General features: G+C 42.3%; 1 protein-coding gene across 8 annotated transcripts in view; it reads right to left on the minus strand.

Annotated features, from left to right (window-relative positions):
- Positions 1 to 3,710: 3,710 nt before the first annotated feature.
- ST18 (ST18 C2H2C-type zinc finger transcription factor) overlaps positions 3,711 to 23,170 on the minus strand; it is a 438,484-nt gene continuing 419,024 nt past the window's right edge. For 6 of the 8 annotated variants that reach the window (XM_073583795.1, XM_073583796.1, XM_073583794.1 and 3 more), the window contains 2 exons: positions 21,468 to 21,611; positions 3,711 to 9,774 (listed from right to left, as the gene is read on the minus strand). In XM_073583795.1, the coding sequence (XP_073439896.1) occupies positions 9,634 to 9,774; positions 21,468 to 21,611 (285 nt within the window). In that variant the 3' untranslated portion in view covers positions 3,711 to 9,633. The remainder of the gene's footprint in view (positions 9,775 to 21,467; positions 21,612 to 23,170) is intronic. The other 2 variants (XR_012233808.1, XM_073583797.1) reach the window with 2 other exon arrangements.

Here is a 23,170-nt window from a genome sequence, read left to right on the forward strand (position 1 = left end):
AAAAAATTCCCTGTTGTAAACTCTGTTGATCTGACTTCTGAGTCGGGGCTCCCTCTGGTGGTTACTGTGGGTTGTGGAGCTGGTCGGGTTGACAGAAGTCTGCCACCTGAAGACAATGATTGGAAGTCAGGGGTTACAGACTGGGAGGATTTAAGTGAGAAAGCTTCCCTCAGTTGCTGCTGGTGATTTGGTTTCTTCCTGTGCATTTTGAGGTCTGCTGTCTCCTGCCTGATCCTGCATTTTTCAGCTAAGTTGTTAATTTGCTAATCCTTTGCATCTGATCTGGTTTTGCCTTTTCTGCTTTCTGCTTTGCTGTAAGGGTTCAGCGTGCTCCCTGCTGGGGCAGTGCTGGACCCTGCTCCATATGTTACAGCTTGTGTCAGTTTGTTCAGTTCCCTGTTGTATTAGTCTCTTTTGCTTTGCTGCCAGTTCACACCAGAATGCTGATATAGTGGGGGAGAGGTTGTGAGACCTCAGTGTTTTTGTACATCAGACGTATTGGATTTTTTAGGGTTTTTGCATTATTGCAGACAGTGTCTTTCCTGCCCTATTCTATCTAGACAGTTTGGGCCCCATCATTTGCTCAGTCTATTTTCTGTCTGTGCTTGTGTCTCATCTTGTCTCACCGACAATATATGTTTGGAGTCTATTTATTCCTTTGGGGATCTGCTCCGGGGCAGTTTAGATTTCACCTTTCTGGCTTTAGGCTTAGTTAGTTCTCCGGCTGTGCCGAGGCGTCTAGGGCATCGTAGGAACGCTCCACAGCTACTGCTAGTTGTGTTGTTAGGATCAGGGGTCTGCAATCCGCTGAGTTACCAACCTCTCTGGTTTCCTGGTAGCTTAGCCTGTTCCTGCCATCCTCCTCGGTGACCCATTCATAACAGTGACCTATTCTTAACAATTCCCTAATAACTTTCGACCCACCCTATAAAATTGTCCAACTAGTTAACCCCTTTAGTGAACCCCTTCAAAAAAAAACCAAGGCAAAAAACAATGCTTTATCATCATACCGCCGAACAAAAAGTGCAATAGCATGCAGTCAAAAAGATGGATATAAATAACATGGTACCGCTGAAAACATTATCTTGTCCCGCAATAAATGAGCCACCATACAGCACCCAAAAGAAATTCATGAATTGCTGGTTTTTGTTCATTCTGCGTTCCAAAAATCAGAATAAAAAGCGATCAAAAAATGTCATGTGCCCAAAAAAAGTACCAATAAAACTGTCAACTTGTCTCGCAAAAAATATGACCTCACATGACTCTGTAGGTCAATATATGGAAAAATTATAGCTCTCAAAATGAGGTGATGCAAAACCTATTTTTTTGCAATAAAAAGCGTCTTTTAGCGTGTGACAGCTGCCAAACATAAAAATCCGCTATAAATAGTAAATCAAACCCCCCTTTATCACCCCCTTAGTTAGGGAAAAATAAAAAAATTTCAAAGTATATATTTCCATTTTTCCATTAGGGTTAGGGCTAGGGTTAGGGGTGTGTTGAGGTTAGGGTTGGAGTTAGAATTGGGGTGTTTCCACTGTGTAGGCACATCAGGGGCACTCCAAATGCGACATGGCATCTAATCTCAATTCCAACCAATTCTGCGTTGAAAATGTCAGACAGTGCTCCTTCCCTTCCAAGCTCTGCCATGCGCCCAAACAGTGGTTTACCACCATATATGGGGTATAATACTACTCAGGACATATTGCACAATATCTTTTGTGGTCCAATTTCTCCTGTTACCCTTGGGAAAATAAAAAAGGGGGCAAAAAGATTATTTTTGTGGAAAAAAAATATGTTTTTTTTATTTGTATGGCTCTACGTTATAAACTTCTGTGAAGCACTTGGGGGTTCAAAGTGCTCACCACACATCTAGAGTTCCTTGGGAGGTTTAGTTTCCAAAATGGGGTCATTTGTGGGGGATTTCCACTGTTTAGCCACATTAGGGGTTCTCCAAATGCGTCATGACACCCGCAGACCATTCCATCAAAGTCTGCATTCCAAAACATCACTACTTCACTTCCAAGCCCCAACGTGTGCCCATACAGTAGTTTTCTCCCACATATGGGGTATCAGCGTACTCAGGACAAATTGGACAACAACTTTTGGAGGACAATTTCTCCTGTTACCCTTTGGAAAATAAAAAAATTGGGACTAAAAGATCATGTTTGTGGAAAAATATGATTTTTTTATTTTTATGGCTCTACGGTATAAACATCTGTGAAGCACTTGGGGGTTCAAAGTGCTCAACACACATCTAGATAAGTTCCTTGGGGTCTAGTTTCCAAAATGGGGTCATTTGTGGGAAGTTTCCACTATTTAGCCACATCAGGGGCTGTACAAACGTGACACGACAACTGCAGACCATTGCATCAAAGTCTGCATTTAAAAAAGTCACTACTTCCCTTCCAAACCCCCACGTGTGCCCATACAGTTGTTTTCTCCCACATATGGGTTATCAGCGAACTCAGGACAAATTGGACAACAACTTTTGGCTGCCAATTTCACCTGTTACCCTTGGGAAAATAAAAAAATTGGGGACTAAAAGATCATGTTTGTGGAAAAAATATGATTTTTTTATTTTCACGCTCAGGCAATATAAACTTCTGTGAAGCACTTGGGAGTTCAAAGTGCCCACCGCACATCTAGGTAAGTTCCTTGGGGGGTCTAGTTTCCAAAATGAGGTCACTTGGGGGGGTTCCACTGTTCAGGCACATCAGTGGCTCTCCAAACACAACATGGCATCCAATTTCAATTCCTGCCAATTTTGCGTTGAAAAAGTCAAGTGGCGCTCCTTCCTTTCCAAGCTCTTCCGTGCGCCCAAACAGTGGTTTACCCCCACATATTGGGTATCAGCGTACTCAGAACAAACTGCACAATAACTTTTGTAGTCCAATTTCTCCTGTTACCCTAGGTAAAATAAAAAAATTGGACCTGAAGTAATTTTTTTGTGAAAAAGAAGTTAAATGTTCAATTTTTTTAAACATTCTAAAAATTCCTGTGAAGCACCTGAAGGGTTAATAAACTTCTTGAATGTGGCTTTGAGCAACTTGAGGGGTGCAGTTTTTTGAATGGTGTCAGTTTTGGGTATTTTCTATCATATAGACCCCTCAAAGTGACTTAAAAAAAATGGTGTTGTAAAAATGAGAAATCGCTGGTCAAATTTTAACCCTCATAACTTCCTAAAAAAAAGTTTTGGTTCCAAAACTGTGGTGATGTAAAGTATACATGTGGGAAATGTTACTTATTAAGTATTTTGTGTGCCATATTTCTGTGATTTAAAGGCATAAAAATTCATAGTTGGAAAATTGCGAAATTTTCAAAATTTTCGCCAAATTTCTGTTTTTTTCACAAATTAACGCAAGTTATATCAATGAAATTTTACCATTAATATGAAGTACAATTGTCAACATGTTTGTTTGCAGTGTGCCAGGGGTTAAAGTTCCGGGAGCGGTCCATGACCACTCCTGGAACTTAGTGCCTGGTGTCAGCTGTAACAATCAGTGAGCGCGGCTGATTGGGTATGACGTACTATCCCGTCCATGGGCAATAAAGCCCAGGACACGTGGACGGGATACCAAATCATATGTCAGAAAGGGGTTGAAACCCAAAATGCTTAATATTTTACTGTACTAGAAACAAAAATGCCTAAAACTACAGCATATGGCATATAGCCTACTCACTAGAACATAAATAAAGCAAGATAACATTGCTTGGTGTTTTATAATCAATTTTATTTCCTAACATCCACCAAATTTACAGCACAAGCACAATTTGTTGCTCTGAATGTAAGAAATATTAATTTATGAAGACACAATATATAAACTACTCCAAATGAAAATTGCATACATTGCTTCTTACAAAAGATCTAATTTACAGTGCTGCTCATTGATGCAATTTAGCACGAAAAAAAAGTTAAATAAAATCAGTGCACATTACAAAAAGAACAGATCAGTCACAAAGGAAGCAAATTAATAAATACAACATACACTACCAAACATCCGGAGCATCAGACATAAATTAATTAAGCCTAAGCAATAAATACATATGCTCGTGAGATTTCCTCATATTCAACTTAAATATAGAACACATTTAAACTTAAATTAAATATTAATATTTGCAGTGATTCCAGTAGTTACTGTTTCATCCCTGAATGCCCCTTTCTACATGTAACAGCCATGGTTGTGGTTCTAGATGAGATTTACCTTTTTCTAGCAGATATCCTATCATCACAGTTTGTTGGATAGTGCGCACTGCTAATGCTGAGCTTGTTTCCTTGCCCAAATTTGCATTGCACCAGGACAAGCTACAGCACATAATATTTGTAGGCAAATAGATAGGTTTTATACAAATCCACATGAAGGAACACCTTATCTGCTTCAATCATACATGCAGTGTTGGGCTAACCCACCACAGTGGTCCTTGACAAAAAAAAAGGGACCCTAATCCTCCAGCAAAAGACAACCACATTTGGAACTAACTTTAGAGCCCATTACTTACCTGTACAATATTATCATGTTATTTATGGATGGCTCTCGAACATATTTTCCCACTTTTGGACCTAACAAACAATTGTCCAACACTGCATACATATATTCCCAATTAATTAAACAGATTCATCCTTAAAGGGAACTTGTCACCTCTTTTGGCCACTATAAAATGTGGCCACCGCATTTCAGGGCTTATCTACAGCATTCTGTAATGCTGTAGATAAGCCCCCGGTCCGACCAGCAAGACAAGAAAAATAAGTTTTATTATAGTCACCCGGAGGGGTCTGATCCGGTCCGGTCCGATAGGTGTCGTAGGTCCAGGTCCGGCGCCTCCCATCTTCTTGCGACGCCCTTCTCCTGCTTGCATCATCACTCCCCAACACCGCGCTCCTGCACAGGCGCACTCCTCTGCCCTGTTGAGGGCAGAGCAAATTACTGCAGTGCGCAGGCGCTGGGAAAAGTCAGAGAGGCCCAGCATCTGCACACTGCTGTACTTTGCTCTGCCCTCAACAGGGCAGAGAAGTACGCCTGCATAGGAGCACAATGCTGGAGAGCGATGAAGCAAGCAGAAGGGTGGCGTTGCAAGAAGATGGGAGGCACTGGACCCAAACCTGTGACACCAATCGGACCGGACTGCATCGGACCCCCCTCCCGGGTGAATATAATAAAACTATATTTCTTATCTTGCAGGTCAGATCGGGGGCTTAGCTACAGCATTATAGAATGCTGTAGATAAGCCCTGAAAGGCAGTGGCCACATCTTATAGCAGCCAAAAGAGGTGACAGGTTCCCTTTAAGCAACATCTTCTATCTGTTAGTCCTTCCTATCTGGGCATGTTTCAGTTATGATTTCAAGTTATAAATTGGAATAATTAATATTGCACTGCCATTTACAGTAACAGATAAAAATAAAATAGTTAACCTTAAAGGGGTATTCCCATCTCCTAGCTCCTATCCCAATATGTAGTAGGTGCAATAATAATAATATTAGCAAATACCTCCAATTAGAAATGTAGTGTAGTTTTTATGATTCGCTGTGTCTCTTTCCTCATGTGCAGGCATTGCAGGGTCTTAGGTATCTATGATTATGACCACTATCAACTAGCTAACTGTCACTTTATCAGTGGTTGTAACCATGGTTTTGCAATGCCTGCACATGAAGTAATAGACATAGCGAATCAGAGAAACTAAACTACATTTCTAATTGGAGGTATTTGCTAGTATTATTATTATTACACCCACTACATATTGGGATAGAATGTTGGAGATGGGAATACCCCTTTAAATTCTCATACAAGCATGCCATACCTTGATCATTTTCTTACACATAGGCATAAACTGGGAGTTTGGCAACTGTTCTATCAGAAGGGATATGGACCTGAAATTGGGAGATATGAGCATCTAAACTAACGTTAATTTTAAGTGGGCCTTCCACCTTTTTCCATTCATCATTTATACAGGACCTGTCACTTGCCACAAATTTGTACATTTTTTTGCCTGATGTAAATGCAGCTGTTCCCCTAAATGTGGTATTGTTTTTTTTGTTTCTGCTCCTTTTGCCATTACTGAATAATGGCTCCTTGTTTTACCTGTATTTAAATCTATTTTTTTGTCCAAATAGTCCTTCTGGTTTGATCTTTCCCGGCACATGCACATTGCAGTACTTTACTCTGTCCTCGGCAGGGCAGAGAGAAGTGCGCATGGGCAGGAGTGCGATGGGGAACACTGTGTGGCTGATGTAGGATGCGTCATCCATACAAAGCACAGAAGGAGGACGGGGATCGCAAGAAGAGAGGAGGCACTGGCCCAAGATCAATGATGCCCATTGAGTATAATACAAAGTGTTGTATTTTCCTTGCAGAGCTAATTGGAGTCATATGCACAGAATTATAAAATGCTGTCACTTTAGGCTGAAAGCTGAAAGCTGATGGCCAAAGGTTATATTGGAAAAAAATGTAGATAGGTTCCCTTTAACTAAAAAGACTAGATTTATATGCAGTAAAGAAGGTGATATATCTTAGGAACAGAGACGCAGGAACAAAAGGAAGACAACACCAATGATTTACTTAGGATCATACATTACTGCTAGCCAAATTAATAGAAATAATTGATAAAAGAATGCTGCAATGAAGAGTTAGAACACATGTGCTGTACGGAACATTTATTAGTAGGCTTTAATGACAGATTTCTCCATGGGTTAAAAGTAATAAGGGAACCTGTCACTAGAATGATCTAGAAGAATTAAATAACATTTTAAACATGTCCCTGTTTAAATTGTCTGTTTCTCTATGAGGAAGAAAAAGAAGTTATAACTCAGCATGTGCGATATGTAAAAAGCTTACGAAGAGTCATCTAGAAGGCAATGGTGAAGACTCAGGGTCCTGGTTGTTAGCTGACCATCATCGATGTCCTTCATCAAAGCCCGGAGGGACATCGATCCGGGAAGGGAAGAATGGACATGCTAAGAGTCTTTTACATAAAATACACACTGATTTCAACATTTTTTTTACCTAATAATGAAATGATCTATTTACAATGAGCAGTGTATTAAAGGGGTTGTTTCATGAGCAAAGTAAATTTTAATCAATAAATCTTAGAATAAAAATAAGCTTGATAACAAGATGTATTAAAAAATGTTCCTGTGCTGAGATAATCTTATAAATGTGCCCCTGTGTACTGTTTAATGGATGTGTCTGACCATGCAGGAACATGGACTGATCATACCACATGTCGTAGGCAGGGGAGGAAGCAGTATATAGTATATAGGGAGTAAACAGACAAAACAGCATAGGTTCACAGCTGTTGGTTTATGTGAGATAAAACATTTCCCTGCCTGGTTAAAAACATATTTTATCTCACAGAGAGCAGTATCTGCAATCCCATGCTGTCCTGTCTGTATACTCTTTTGCTTCCTCCCCTGCCCAGGAGCTGTGGTATGATCAGACCATGTCCCTGTATGGTCAGTACACAGCCATTACACAGTACACAGCAGGAGCACATTAATAAGATTATCTCCTCACAGGAACATTTTTTTAACACATCCATTTATGAGACATTTTTGTTCCAAGCTGTAATTTGTTCACAGGACAACCCTTTAAAATATTATTAAAAGCTCTATAGTGTCAAGGCTTCATTTTCTTCACCAAAACTCTAGTGACAAGTTCTCTTTCCATGCATGAAGGGCTTTTACATCTTGTTGTCTTTCTGCTATCATTCATTCTGTTTGTAAAAAAAATGGGAACAGGAGAGTCCTAAAAGTATATGGAAAAAATGTCAACTCTCCACCATTATCATTTACATAATTAAAGAACAAAATAAAAGATAGCCCATGGGAGAACATGCTATACAATGCAGTGTGCTTACAAAATTGAATATATGAAATAGTCAGAGTGAGACAGATATATGGAGCGCCAGGCTGACAGGTCACAGGGCGCTGGTAATGGTAATCCGATGCTGCTCCTGTCAGGTGCCTCTAGAGAGATGAAGACGGAGGTTATCCGTTGAAACGCGTAGTGGAACTTAATAAAGAAGAAAACCTTTCAAGCTTCTCCCTTTCCTTTGTGCTCCCCTGCGATCGGGTTACCCTGCTTCCCATACAAAATTGAATATGTCAGAGAAGTAAAGGCTCAAAAATGTTGTGAGAGATTGGAAAAAAAATTGAACTGTAGTTTTTTTTTACCTGTTGGTTTTTCCCAGAAAACTATTTTGTCTTCCTTGACAACCCCTTTAATATTATAGTTACACAATGGCACATTAACAGATTAAAAATATGCTTTTCTACACCCAGTCTACCTGTACAGTATTAATGAATATTTTTTCTGCCAAGAAAGATCACCATTCTAGCTGTAGTTAAGGATTACAGGGACGTAATTTGCGGCTATTGAGAAATAAGAAAAATGGAGCACGAACGTAATCATTTCCAATGAGGCACATATGCACATTAGCTGTACATACACAAGGCAGTTTAGCTGGTTTTTAACATCATCCGTTGCAAAAATATAGTTTGTGAAAATTAATAAAACAATAAAAACGCTCAAAGCAAATTAACTGTCCTTGTTTCGAGTAGATTGAGTATTTACACATGAACATATTAACTGTTCATCTAGTACCAAGATGATTCACCCCTCCAGAACTTGGCATGTCAGTTATCGTCACAATCTATGGAGGTGTAGGGTAATAAAACACAGCTACAGTAACACAAAGAAATAACCTACCACAGAAAAAACATCAGGTAATACAATTCTTCTTAAACTTTCTATGATTGCCACCTTGCGTGGAAGAATATTGGAATCATCTGTATAACAAAACACATCACCAAAGCAAAATCTAACCGAATGTGTAACTTTTCTGTACACTAAAGGTTATGAGGTATAAATTAGGATTCATTCAAGTGCTAGCAAGAGATCCGGCGTGACCAATAGTAATGCACGTTACGAGAAACAATACTAAATGCTACTAATAATTATTGCTAGCATCTGCCTAAAAAACAAAAAAAAATTACATGGGTGGTCATCATCTCATAATTTGTGTAATCCCTGATCTTATGTTGCAGCAACAGTACTTGGAAAATTATAATGAAATCAAATGGGCATTAGTACCAAAAATAGAAGAACTAGGATCCCCCATTTTTATCGCCAAAGACTAAACATTTCTTTTCATTCCATGATTTTTTTTTTATCGTGTTATTTTACAGAATCGCTTTTCATTAAATCTATTTAAAATCCACTCAGAAAATAACTTATAAAAAGATATTTGTAAAAATATGGTAAGCCTAACAAAAGAAACATCATTAAAAGGTATGAACAAAACCTCCTTCACCCCCCAAATAAATACAATTTATAAAAAATAGTTGCAAACACCTTTATACATTCACTATACAAAAGAAAGAGTGCAATAGAGAAAAATGAGCGGAAATAAGTACATTGAGATATACTTGATTAGCGGGTTGCTGTCAGTACAAACAGTCCTATAAATCTTAGTTTATTTTTCATGTTTTTTGTATTTTGTTTAGTGACTGCTGGGGAAGTAAATAGTGCAATGTCGGAGTTGGTAATTCAGCACACGAATCGGCAATATTCTTTGTGCTTTTATACACAATCCAGCAGTCTATAGGTGGAGTCTTTTCCTTTGTGGGTCCGGCAGCTATACTATACATGGATTCCCTTTACGGCTTGTGTTATACTTTCCAAGAGGGCTTTACATTCTGGGGAGTATTCCCGTTCCATATTGCTGTACATTTCAGTGAGTGTATTTACATATGCTTCAAAGTTATGTTCACCGATCGGTTCCTAAATGGAGAAAAGAAAGACCCAGGTCAGAAAACTCAAAGTTTACCATGGAATTTCAGCATTATTGATTTGTGCATCAATAGTGCATGAGTAAAGATTAATAGCGTGCAGTACAAATAATAATAATAATATTACTGTATGTGGAAAATGTAACTGAAAAGCAAATATTTTTTGTGTTGCAGTAGTCACTCTATACATTGCTTTCATTGTACACATTATTTTATACAATTGTGCTTAAAAAATCAACATGATGCATTTTTCACTATGTATTATTGAAATACTTGTGGCCCCATTTAAAGGAAATCTGTCAGCAGGTTTTTGATACCTCATGTGAGAGCAGCATAATGTAGGCAAAGAGAAGCTGAATTCAGCAATTTATCACTTAGTTTACTGGGGGGCAGAGATTTTAGATTTAGAATGAAGCAGAGCTGAGAAAGCTAACTCCGCCCACACCAGGCTCACCTAAGCATGTGAGGTGCTTAGTTGCCGGCCTAGTCCAGCAATGTTAATCTCTTAGTGATAAATCTCTCACAGTTAGTAAACAGCAGCACACACTTTGACAAATGACATATTCCTAAATTCTGTGTTTCAGCCCCCATCTCCTGCTGTCAGATAACATAGCTAAAACTTGCTGATAGATTCCTCTTAAGACCCACACTGTACTGGCTAGAGAAGATAGCTGTTAGAAAAGTCTATTTCATGATATGGTCCTCATGTGATACTACAGTTTATGTGGCTGTGCACAGCTTCTCCTGGCAGAGATTTGGGCTGGGGTCACACTGCATTATTGCAGTCCGTTTAACAGATTGCGTTACACCACGTCATAACGCGATGTAATGCAATCCGTTAACGCTGCCATTGACTCCCATTAGGAGTGCATCGCTAGCGCATGCCATAAATTGGCATGCACTAGCGATGTGCCGTCATTCTGTGACGGACCCTCGGATGCGGGCTGCAGCGTCCGGGGGTCTGTCACTGCTAGCGCAGATGAAGCATCTGCGCTAGCGGTATAGCATAACACGATCGTGTTATGCTATAGTGTTAACGCAGACCGTCAGCGCTATGCGTTGAATGGTCTGCTTTAACGCAGTATGAACCTGGTCTTAGGAGACTTGATAAACCCACTGTGAAGGCATTGTCTGATATTGACAACCTCTTTCTATATACTATACCTTCCACATACATAAGCCCAGGCCTGTACTGCTAATCTACCCATTTTTGTATTTGCCTGGTGGGCTGCTATGTGGCACCACTTGGGGGGCCGCCAGCTCACTTTTTTGGATGACAGCGCCTTTAACTTTTTGGGCATCTGATGGTGCAGATTCACTGGGAGTGAGGCGGAATACATGCATGCAGTGTTTATTAACTGAACGCTGTGAAGCTCATGTGGCTTGAGCCAGGATGCTGTGACACATTAGGGGTGGTCAGCGCATTTTTTGTGGGAAAAGTTACTGCCTTCTGCACTCTGTCATCATTACTTTGCTGCAGCCATGTAAAGTATTTATATCAGCCCCAGTGTATCCTATATGATGTATATACATTGGCCCCAGTGTATCCTATAATATATATACAGTACCTGAGCTCCAATGTGTCCTATATTATGTATAGAGTATACGTCAGCCATAGTGTATCCTATATGATGTACTGTACATGCATCTGCCCCAGAGTATCCTATATTATGTGTATAAATCAGCCATAGTGTATCCTATATGATGTAAATATATCAACCCCTGTGTATCCTATATTATGTATAAAAATTGATGTAATCATTGATTGCACCAATCAGCAGGTCCAGGCCATGCCTGGTGTTGCTATAGGCACCAGCCTATGATTGGTGCTCTTACAGCTCCAATCACAGGCAGGGCACTGCATGGTCACACTGCGGCTGTGCTCTGCAATTGGTGTGATCAATGTAATAGTTGATTGCACCAATCAGAGTCCATTCAGGCAATGCCTGGCGTTGCCAGGCACCAGCCTAGGATTGGCGCTCCAGGAGCACCGATCCTAGGCTGGGACATAAATGTTTAAGGCAATCTGATTGCTTGAAACACTGAAAAATGCTACAATAGGCTGTTCGGAAATGAACAGCCAATCACATTGATCGTGGTTACGGGAGGGCGGTGACACCTCCCAGGATGACTGCATCATCTACCCAGAGGTAAGATGGCGCTGGAATTTTAATGCAATCACCGCGACTTCGGTTGCAGGGTCGCATTAAAAAATGATGTAATTTTCCGTGCATGGTCAAATAGGCCCAGGTCACATGGACAAATTATTATGGCCGATGGCAGAAAGGGGTTAAAATCTGACTTTAACATTACAATATTGCAAAACGATCTGAATAAGATAATTGAATGGCCAAACTCTTGGCAAATGACATTTAATGTAGATAAATGTAAAATAATGCACCTAGAATGGAGTAATCCTATTGCTGTATACACAGTAAATGGGAGAATACTCAGGACTACTGAACCGGAGAAGGACTTGGGTATTCTGGCTACAAGTAAGCTGAGCAACAGTATTCAATGTCAAGCAGCAGCCACAAAAGCAAACAAGATATTAGGATGTATAAAAAGAGAGATAAAATCCTGCGATCCCAACGTATTATTACCCCTTTATAAATCACGGGTGAGGCCACATCTAGAATACGGGATCCAGTTATGGGCGCCATATTTTATAAAAGACTAGCTGATGAGCCCGGCGTTGCCTGGGCGTAGTAACTAACTGTGGTTAGTTCTAACAAAATTTAATGATTATATTGCACATAAATTGTCACTGTATGTCATCTCCTCCTGTATATAGTATATACCTGTGTGTCATCTCTACTGTATATAGTATATACCTGTATGTCATCTCCTCCTGTATATAGTATACATCTGTATGTCATCTCCTGTATATAGTAAATACCTACCTGTATGTCATCTCCTCTTGTATGTAGTATATACTTGTATGTCATCTCCTCTGTATATAGTGTATACCTGTATGTCATCTCCCCTGTATATAGTATATACCTCTGTGTCATCTCCTCTTGTATATAGTATGTACCTGTATGTCATCTCCTTCTTTATATACAGTTGTGGCCAAAAGTATTGACACCCCTGCAATTTTGTCAGATAATACTCAGTTTCTTCCTGAAAATTATTGCAAACACAAATTCTTTGTTATTATTATCTTCATTTAATTTGTCTTAAATGAAAAAGCACAAAAAGAATTGTCCTAAAGCCAAATTGGATATAATTCCACACCAAGCATAAAAAAGAGGGTGGACAAAAGTATTGGCACTGTTCGAAAAATCATGTGATGCTTCTCTAATCTGTGTAATTAACAGCACCTGTAACTTACCTGTGGCACCTAACAGGTGTTGGCAATAACTAAATCACACTTGCAGCCAGCTGCCATGGATTAAAGTTGACTCAACCTCTGTCCTGTGTCCTTGTGTGTACCACATAGAGCATGGAGAAAGGAAAGAAGACCAAAGAACTGTCTGAGGACTTGAGAAACCAAATTGTGAGGAAGCATGAGCAATCTCAAGGCTACAAGTCCATCTCCAAAGACCTGAATGTTCCTGTGTCTACCGTGCGCAGTGTCATCAAGAAGTTTAAAGCCCATGGCACTGTGGCTAACCTCCCTAGATGTGGACGGAAAAGAAAAATTGACAAGAGATTTCAACGCAAGATTGTGTGGATGTTGGATAAAGAACCTCGACTAACACCCAAACAAGTTCAAGCTGCCCTGCAGTCCGAGGGTACAACAGTGTCAACCCGTACTATCCGTCGGCATCTGAATGAAAAGGGACTGTATGGTAGGAGACCCAGGAAGACCCCACTTCTTACCCCGAGACATAAAAAAGCCAGGCTGGAGTTTGCCAAAACTTACCTGAAAAAGCCTTAAACATTTTGGAAAAATGTTCTCTGGTCAGATGAGACAAAAGTAGAGCTTTTTGGGCAAAGGCATCAACATAGAGTTTACAGGAGAAAAAAGAGGCATTTAAAGAAAAAAACACGGTCCCTACAGTCAAACATGGCAGAGGTTCCCTGATGTTTTGGGGTTGCTTTGCTGCCTCTGGCACTGGACTGCTTGACCGTGTGCATGGCATTATGAAGTCTGAAGACTACCAACAAATTTTTCAGCATAATGTAGGGACCAGTGTGAGAAAGCTGGGTCTCCCTCAGAGGTCATGGGTCTTCCAGCAGGACAATGACCCAAAACACACTTCAAAAAGCACTAGAAAATGGTTTGAGAGAAAGCACTGGAGACTTCTAAGGTGGCCAGCAATGAGTCCAGACCTGAATCCCATAGAACACCTGTGGAGAAATCTAAAAATGGCAATTTGGAGAAGGCACCCTTCAAATATCAGGGACCTGGAGCAGTTTGCCAAAGAAGAATGGTCTAAAATTCCAGCAGAGCATTTTAAGAAACTCATTGATGGTTACTGGAAGCGGTTGGTCGCAGTTATTTTGGCTAAAGGTTGTGCAACCAAGTATTAGGCTGAGGGTGCCAATACTTTTGTCTGGCCCATTTTTGGAGTTTTGTGTGAAATGATCAATGTTTTGCTTTTTGCTTCATTCTCTTTTGTGTTTTTTCATGTAAGACAAATTAAATGAAGAAAATAATACCAAAGAATTTGTGATTGCAATCATTTTCAGGAAGAAACTGAGTATTATCTGACAAAATTGCAGGGGTGTCAATACTTTGGGCCACAACTGTAGTATATACCTGTATGTCATCTCCTCCTGTATATAGTATTTACCTGTGTCACGTCTGCCATGTCTGTTTTGCCTCATGAACCCCTGGAGCGGTGTGCACACGCACCTTGTGTCTGCTATCCTGCTTGTTCCTGCTGAGCTGCAAGATGCCTGCGTTTCTGCTTTGCTTTCTGTGATCTTCTCGTCATGTCTAGAATCCCTGATCATGTGACCTTTCCTAGGATCCTGCACTGTCCGGTTCTGCAATCATCTTGTCATGTCTGAAACTCTGATCATGTGACCTTTCCTAGGATCCTGCACTGTCTGGTTCTGCAATCATCTTGTCATGTCTAGAATCCCTGATCATGTGTCCTTCCTAGGATCCTGCACTGTCTGGTTCGGTAATCATCTCATCATGTCTGAAACCCTGATCATGTGACTACGCTCTGTGATCCTGGAGCATCTGAACTGGAAGTTGAACCCTGGTCCTGACCCGGAAGAGGAGGTGCTATGCCCTATATTAGACCGCCCCTTCCTATGCTCAGGGCCTGATTATTGTGTTGCTTCCCTGCACGGCTCTTGGTCTGTGGGGTTGCTCCCTCTATTCTGTGCCCTTGCACTTTGCTCTGTAGTGCTTCTCTGCACATGCTCCGTGCTCGTATGCCGTCTCTTGTCTTGTGCCATGTCTTGTGTTGTCTCTCATGCCATGTTTGTCTTTGCCTTGCCTTGCCTTGTAGTCCTTCTGCTGTTCTCTGTCTTAGTCTGTTTTGCTATGTCTCGCCTTAGCTATTCTTTGATTTGTAGTCCTTCCTCTGTTCTCTGCCTTACCTGTTTCGCCATGTCTGGTCTTTGCTATTCTGAGCCTTGTAGTACTTCTCATGTTCTTGTCTCAGCCTGGTTTTCCGCACCCTGCCCTGAACCTGGCGTGGATCCTAGCACGCACCCTGCCCTGAACCTGGCGTGGCTCCTAGCACGAAGGTTCCTTTGCCCGCCTCCTGTGCCAAAGTCGTGCCTCATGCTAGCGTTATAGCCGTGTGCACTGGCCAGTGAGGTGTGCGTCCCGCGTGGCTCCTAGCACGCGTCCTGCTCTGAACCCTGGCGTGGCTCCTAGCACGCACCCTGCCTTGAACCCTGGCTTGGCTCCTAGCACGCACCCTTCCTTGAACCCTGGCGTGGCTCCTAGCACGCACCCTGCCTTGAACCCTGACCTTGGCGTGTCTCTACACACGCACTCTGTCTTCTACCTTGTGCTTTGGCGTGTCTCTACACACGCCCTCTGTCTTGTACCTTGTGCCTTGGCGTGTCTCTACACATGCACTCTGTCTTGTACCTTGTGCCTTGGCGTGTCTCTACACACGCACTCTGTCTTGTACCTTGTGCTTTGGCGTGTCCCCTACACACGCACCTAGCCTTGAACCCTGGCGTGTCCCCTACACATGCACCTTGTCTTGCACCTAGCCTTGGATCTTGGCATGTTCCCTAACATCCACCATGCCTGGATATCTGTCGTGCCTCCTTGCCTGAACCCTGGTTTGCCTGCCGGATGCCCGGAACCTGCCGATCGCTGCCAGAGATCGTAAGCTGGATGACTGCGGCCTGATGTCCGGAGCTGATGTCCGCAGCCTGATGCCTTGATCATGTCGATCGTAGCCAGCTGTCCGGAGTCAGGATCAGATTGTTCAATTTGCCTGGGCCTGAGCGCCAAGCCATGAAGGAGTACATAGCTGAGAGTCTCCACAAAGGGCATATCAGGCCTTCTGTGTCACCCATGGCAGCAGGATTCTTCTTTGTGAAGAAGAAAGATGGTGGTTTGAGGCCGTGCCTCGACTTTCGGGAACTTAACAAAATAACGGTTAGGAACACTTACCCGCTTCCCCTCATCCCAGACTTATATAACCAGTTATCTGGGGCCCAATGGTTCTCCAAATTAGATCTCCAGGGGGCCTACAACCTGATAAGGGTTCGGGAAAGGGACGAGTGGAAAACTGCGTTCCTCACATCAGAGGGACTCTTTGAAAACCTGTTTATGCCGTTTGGGTTAACTAATGCCCCTGCTGTATTCCAGAACTTTATCAATGTTGTGTTTTCTGACCTGATAGTCCATTTTGTTGCCATTTATTTGGATGATATTTTGGTGTATTCCCCGGACAGTCAGTCTCACTTGCAACATCTACAGACAGCTCTCCCGAGACTCAGGGAGAACCACTTGTTTGCTAAAATGGAAAAATGTTTGTTTTTCACACAGGAACTGTCTTTTTTGGGGCTGTTTGTGTCTTGTGAGGGGTTTTGTATGGTTCCTAAGAAAGTGCTGGCGATCACAGACTGGGTTCAGCCTCGTGATCTCAAGGGGCTCCAGCACTTCTTGGGGTTTGCGAACTATTACCGGAGATTCATTAAAGGTTTCTCACAAGTGGTTAAACCACTCACGGATCTTACCCGGAAGGGGGCTGATGTAAAAAATTGGTCGGAACTCGCTAAGGAGTCCTTCTCAGCTCTTAAGAACTGTTTCATGTCCGCACCGGTGTTGGTTCAGCCAGACCTGTCCAAACCATTTATTGTGGAGGTGGATGCTTCTGAAGTAGGGGTGGGGCCAGTGTTGTCCCAGGGTCTGGCCACCCTTACTAATCTCAAACCCTGTGCCTTCCTCTCCAAGAAGTTCTCATCCGCCGAGAGAAACTATGATGTAGGCAATAGAGAACTTCTTGCGGTCAAGCTGGCATTTGAAGAATGGAGGCACTTTTTGGAAGGGGCGGCTCAACTTTTACTGTTATCACTGATCACAAAAATTTGGCATACCTTGAATCTGCTAAGAGGCTTACACCTAGACAAGCCCGTTGGTCACTTTTTTTTCACGATTTCAATTCTCCATTACTTTTCGACCGGGGTCCAAAAATGTTAAAGTGGATGCCCTGTCCAGAAGTTTTGACTCGGTGTCTCCCCCCGAGCTGCCGTCCTCCATTCTTCTCCCGGGGGTGGTAGTGGAGGGGGTCTCGTCAGAGTTGGAACAAGAAATTTTGAGGGCCCAGTTCCTAGCTCCGGCGGCCAGGCCAGGGGATAAATTGTTTGTTCCTGATTTATTGCGGCCTAGACTTCTGCAGGAGTTTCATGAGTCTAGACTGAGTGCTCATCCCGGTAACATGGCCACTAGAGAGGCAGTAGCCAGGGTTTTTTTGTGGCCTTCACTTGGGTCCGATGTCAAGAAATTCATTTCTGCTTGTGGAGTTTGTGCCCGTTCCAAAAGCTCGCATAACCGGCCGGCTGGGGAACTCATACCTTTACCGGTTCCTGATAGGCCATGGACTCATCTCTCCATGGACTTTATTACCAGTCTTCCACCTTCAAGGGGCAATACCGTGATCTGGGTGGTGGTGGAAAGGTTTTCGAAGCAGGCCCATTTCATTCCCTTGGCAGTATTACCCTCAGCAGAAACATTGTCAAGGTTGTTAGTGCTGCATGTGGTCCGATTGCATGGGGTACCCCTGAATGTTGTGTCTGACAGAGGTTTGCAGTTTGCGGCCAAATTTTGGTGGGCATTCTGTAAGAAGTTGGGCATCTCACTCTCCTTCTCGTCAGCATATCACCCGGAGAGTAATGGTCAAAAGGAACGCACCAATCAATCCCTAGAACAGATTCTCAGGTGTCTGACCTCCACCAGACAGGAGGATTGGTGTGATACGTTACCATTGCTTTTAACAACCGGGTGAGTCAATCCACCAACATGTCCCCATTTCTGATCAATTATGGATTTAATTCTCATTTTGGGGCGTTTTCACGATTGGATTCCAGTTGTCCAGGGGTGGAGGGATCTGTTCAACGGTTAAAAAACCTCCGGGCTGAAGATTGGCGTAATATCTCTCGGGCCCAGGGGAGGTACAAATATTTTGCTGACAAAAAGAGAGCCCCTGGACACATGTTTCAGGTGGGGGAGAAGGTTTGGCTTTCCACACGTAACATCAACTTGAAGGTACCATCAGCTAAATTGGGACCAAAGTTCAATGGTCCGTATGAGATTGTGGAGATAGTCAACCCAGTGGCATATAGACTGCATCTCCCCGCCTCCTTAAAAATATCCAATGTCTTCCATAAATCTCTGCTGAAACCTGTGGGTTCTGTCAAGGAGGACTCCAAGCCTCTTGTTCCTCCAGTGTTGGTGGAGGGTCACTTGGAGTATGAGGTCGGACATATTGTGGACTCTCGGCGGGTGCGCCGCTCCTTGCAGTACCTGGTCCACTGGAAGGGATATGGACCGGAAGATCGCTCATGGGTCCTTGCTCACTCTGTACATGCAGTTCGCCTGGTTCGGGCTTTCCATGCCAAATACCCGGGGAAGCCTGGGGGTCCAGAGGCCCCCCGTTGAGAGGGGGGTACTGTCATCATCCCAGTGCAGGTTTTTACCTACATGTCAGAGGTTAATGTCTTGAGCCCAGTGCAGGCTTTGACCTGCATGCCTGGGGTTAATTATTGTGGCCTCTTTTTGGTTCAGGGAGAGTTTCTTATAGCCCTGGGAAACTCCAGTCCCTGTCAGTTATACTTTTGCCTTTGGCCAAGTGTGGTGACCCCTGTGTGCCTGTGCCTGTTGATTGTCTTCTAGCTTGCTTTTATGGTTCTGACCCCGTTCTGTCCCCCGTTGTGAGTTTGCCTGTTGATTCTGTACTGTGTATCTATTTCGCTGGTTTCTGGCTTCTTGGCTACATCCTGACTATCTGTTCTGTCTTGCCCTTTGGTATTGTCGTGCTATCTCGTGCTTTAACCCCGGCCTGTTCTGTTTATGTCCCTGTCTATGCCCCTTGGTAACTTTGTCCCGTAGTTACCCTTCTTGGAGTTTTCCTGCAGCTCCTAGCTCTCTGGAGCTTAGGCCACGCCCCCAGCAGTCACGTGCTTCAGGCCCTGTTAAGGTACTGTCACACTTAGCGATGTACCAGCGATCCCGACCAGCGATATGACGTGGTCAGGATCGCTGGTACATCGCTAAGTGGTCGCTAGTGAGCTTCCACATAGGCAGATCTCACTAGCGACATCGCTGGGGACGGGGATCGCTACTTACCTGTCACACCAGGCGATCCTGCGTCCTCCCGCCCGGCTCCACGCGTCGCTCGTCCTCACAGCAGGAAGCGCCGCAGGAAGCAGACGACGAGAAACAGTCCTGAACGTTCTCGCGCGATCAGCGATAACCAGCGGGGGAGCCGGTCGTAGGTAAGTATCAGACATAGCAATATCGCTAGCAATATCGCTATAACGTCACTAGTTATAGCGATATTGCTAGCGATATCTCTTAGTGTGACATGCCCTTTAGTCTGAAGCACACATCTTCACCGCAGCTGCCTGCTCCACAGGTATCTTAGAGCACAGTTTGTATTACTCAGGACACGCGCACTGGCTCAGTGAGCAAGTGCAGTGCGGTGTTCCTGACATTAAGCCAATGGCAGGAAGGGCTAAAGGTTACCAAAATGAATCTGTCAGCAGGATTTCATCTCCCTCTACCCACATATTATTTATATACACATTTAGCTCCTGTAAATACAAGTTCAGCCATACTTTTAGCTAGTCAGTCTGTTCCTACATTACTAAGATATCTTTTGACTGGATATGTAAATGAGGTTGAAGTTCTTTGCACCCTGGAAGCTGTTCTCAAGCCTCTGTCATTCCCACTGTATTCCCTGCCTTATCCTGCTTGACTGAAAGCTCAATCGCTTGATGTCAAACAAAGAAGCAGGATAAGGCAATAATGCAGGCAGGAAATAGACTTGGTGTGGCAAAGGCTTTAGAAAAGCTTCAAGGCACGTAAAGCATTATAGCATTTTTTCATGTTGATTCAAATGATGATTTCTCAGTAACGAAGGAATAAACTTTCTAAGTAAATGAATTGCTGGATTCGTCTTTGCTACATGTGCATATATATTGTTTGGAGATGAAATCCTGCTGACAGATTACCTTTAAGATTGTTAAAAATAGTCAAAAGTTTTGTTACAATCAGACATTGCTTTTACATAATGCTCTTTAGCATGACTATCCAGATTCATGATGACATATCAGCCCCTGATAATACTTAGGTTCAACCAACTAGTCTTACAATTAAAGGGAACCTCTCACCAGAAAACACGCTATTAGCCTACAGATATGGGGTTAATTTGCAGGTTGATCGCATTCTGAGCTTGCCCGGCGCCTGCACTTAGCCGAACGCTGCAGGGAGAAAATTAACTTTATTCCCCCCAGCAGCATTTGGATTTCAGCCACTGGGGCGGCACCATCGCTGGTCCATTTACCACTCTGTGTATGGAGAGCGGTGTCTGTAACCATGCTCCCGGCCATGACTGACCATGCACCACTGCCGCCCCCAGTGACTGAAATCTTAATGCTGCTGGCAAGAATAAAGTTTTTCCTGGTGTCTGGTTCCCTTTAAGAAGATACATGCTTCCATGTTTAATCAAAAAGTAAAGAATCGTATTAACTTATATAGGACAAACACTTACTGCTTTTCCAGGTTCACAAAACTTTATTACAGTTTCTAGAGAGTAAGGTTCTATTAACATGTACGACCGATGTCACAAAACAATCGCCAATTGACAAACTTTTACTGATCAGCGGTCATTTAAATGCCTGCTTACATTGAACTAAATGATGCTCACTGAGCCATCTACACTAGATCGCACAGTGCACATAGAACTACGAAAAGTATGGCAGCCTATTTACACAGGACAATGCATTGCAGAGGACGATGATCATTTCAAAACATTCGCTCATCAGGTGATCGGCAGTTTGTTTTCACAGCAAAGTAATTGTGAAACGAGTATTTTTGTGAAAGCTTAATCACAATTATCTAGCATATACATGCAACTTATGGGGCAGGTATGTCTACAAGTCATTGTGCTCCTTCTGTGAAAAGTCCTGATAAAAGCAGGAGGTTTAAGGGAGGAGAAGAAAACACTTGATAGGCCCTATATGTAGCACATTTTCAGGTAGATGCAGTTTCATTTCTAGTCCTCATCATGGGAACTTATAGGATCTTACCATTTGTGGAAGCTGGATATCAGCAAGACTTGAAATAAGGGCTTGGCTAAGACCAGCCAGCTCCTTCAAAAGACTTTCATTGTTCTGCTCTATGAGTTTGTTCTCCTCCTCTATTGTTTTCAGATTTGTCTCCATTGAAGAGATCTAAATCAGAAAATGTCATTGGTTACAAGGAAACCTGGTGATTATAGTTGGAATGAGGAAAACAAAAAATAAACATTTGCAGCCCTATGTCGTATTTTTATTGTAGAACTATTATTGACCGGTTTTGAAGGTGCCTATAAACAGAGGAAAGTTAGTTGAACTGATTTTTTTTTTTCTGGACTGGCCAATGGATGACATTTTCTGGACTGGCCAATGGATGATTATTTTTTTTCTGGACTGGCCAGTTACATAAGAACGTTCCCCCAATAGTGGATGTCAATGGAAAAAAAGAATCAGGCATGTTACATTTCAACATACCCAGTTATTTTCTCCCTGAAAAAATATGCTGTTTTGAAAGGAATCTTTGGGCTGTAAACAAATGCAGGCTCAACTGAGCAGAGTGCCTGCATGTGCAGTAGTTGGGAAGAATAGATGTTAGTCAAATGAACTACATATAAAGTGTATATAATCTGGGATTTGAAGCAAAGAAACAGAAAGGATCTCAGTACTATTCAATGCCTGCCTTTACAGGACAACTTTATTCATAACCCCTGAAGAAACTATTGTGAAACATGCTTCAGGATGGCTGGCTTCTGAGTGGTTGGTAAAATAAATTTTATGTGTATTTACCTCTATATCTATAAATTATGTTTGTACATTTTGGGATTTTCTGCCCTACAGATCTTTTGTACAAGACGGGTATTGCGACATAGAGGGCACCTGGTAGACAGACTGTTTTTCCACCAATTATATGTTTGTGTCAGGCTGTTGGATAGCATACATAGTATTAGCAGATGTGTCACTTGATGTGTAGCATGAGGTGTGCTTACTTTGTACCTCACTAATATATATTGTCTCTGACAGTACTATGAGAAGTATACAGGCAATGCAACATCTGCTATGTATATTGACTCATAGTTTTAATATGTAGTTTGTACTTTTTACAATATATAATAATGTATTTTCACAATTTTGATGAAAGCTTTTGGGAGGTCCCTCAATTTTTGGGGACTTTTATTTAATTCATAATGTAAGACTTTCTGTTCACTACTCCATGTATTTAAAAAAAAATCCCAGCAGTGCATAAATTCTACACATCATGTCATTAATGATATATAGAATCATAGAATCATAGAATCGTAGAGTTGGAAGGGACCTCCTGGGCCATCTGGTCCAACCCCCTGCTCAAAGCAGGATTCGCTAAATCATCCCAGTCAGATGTCTGTCCAGCCTCTGTTTGAAGACTTCCATTGAAGGAGAACTCACCACTTCTCATGGCAGCCTGTTCCACTCATTGATCACTCTAACTGTCAAAAAGTTATATGACAGATGAAACCATGAAGAAAGGAGGCTGGCCCAGGACACTGGCTGCAGTACTGGAAGAGTGACTGGGGATCAGTAGGTGAGTCTGTATTATATGTTATTTTTACAAAATATTGCCCAACACAACTGATAATGGGATAAGGCTCTGGTTAATTATGCTTGAGCGGTACAAGTATGAAAAGTGATGAAAGGCATATAAAGCTATAAGTTATTACAGTTATATGTGTCTGCAAGTG

Source organism: Dendrobates tinctorius, unplaced genomic scaffold (assembly GCF_039654945.1).
Source record: "Dendrobates tinctorius isolate UK_male_01 unplaced genomic scaffold, ASM3965494v1 ptg000081l, whole genome shotgun sequence".
Taxonomy (NCBI): Eukaryota; Metazoa; Chordata; class Amphibia; order Anura; family Dendrobatidae; genus Dendrobates; species Dendrobates tinctorius.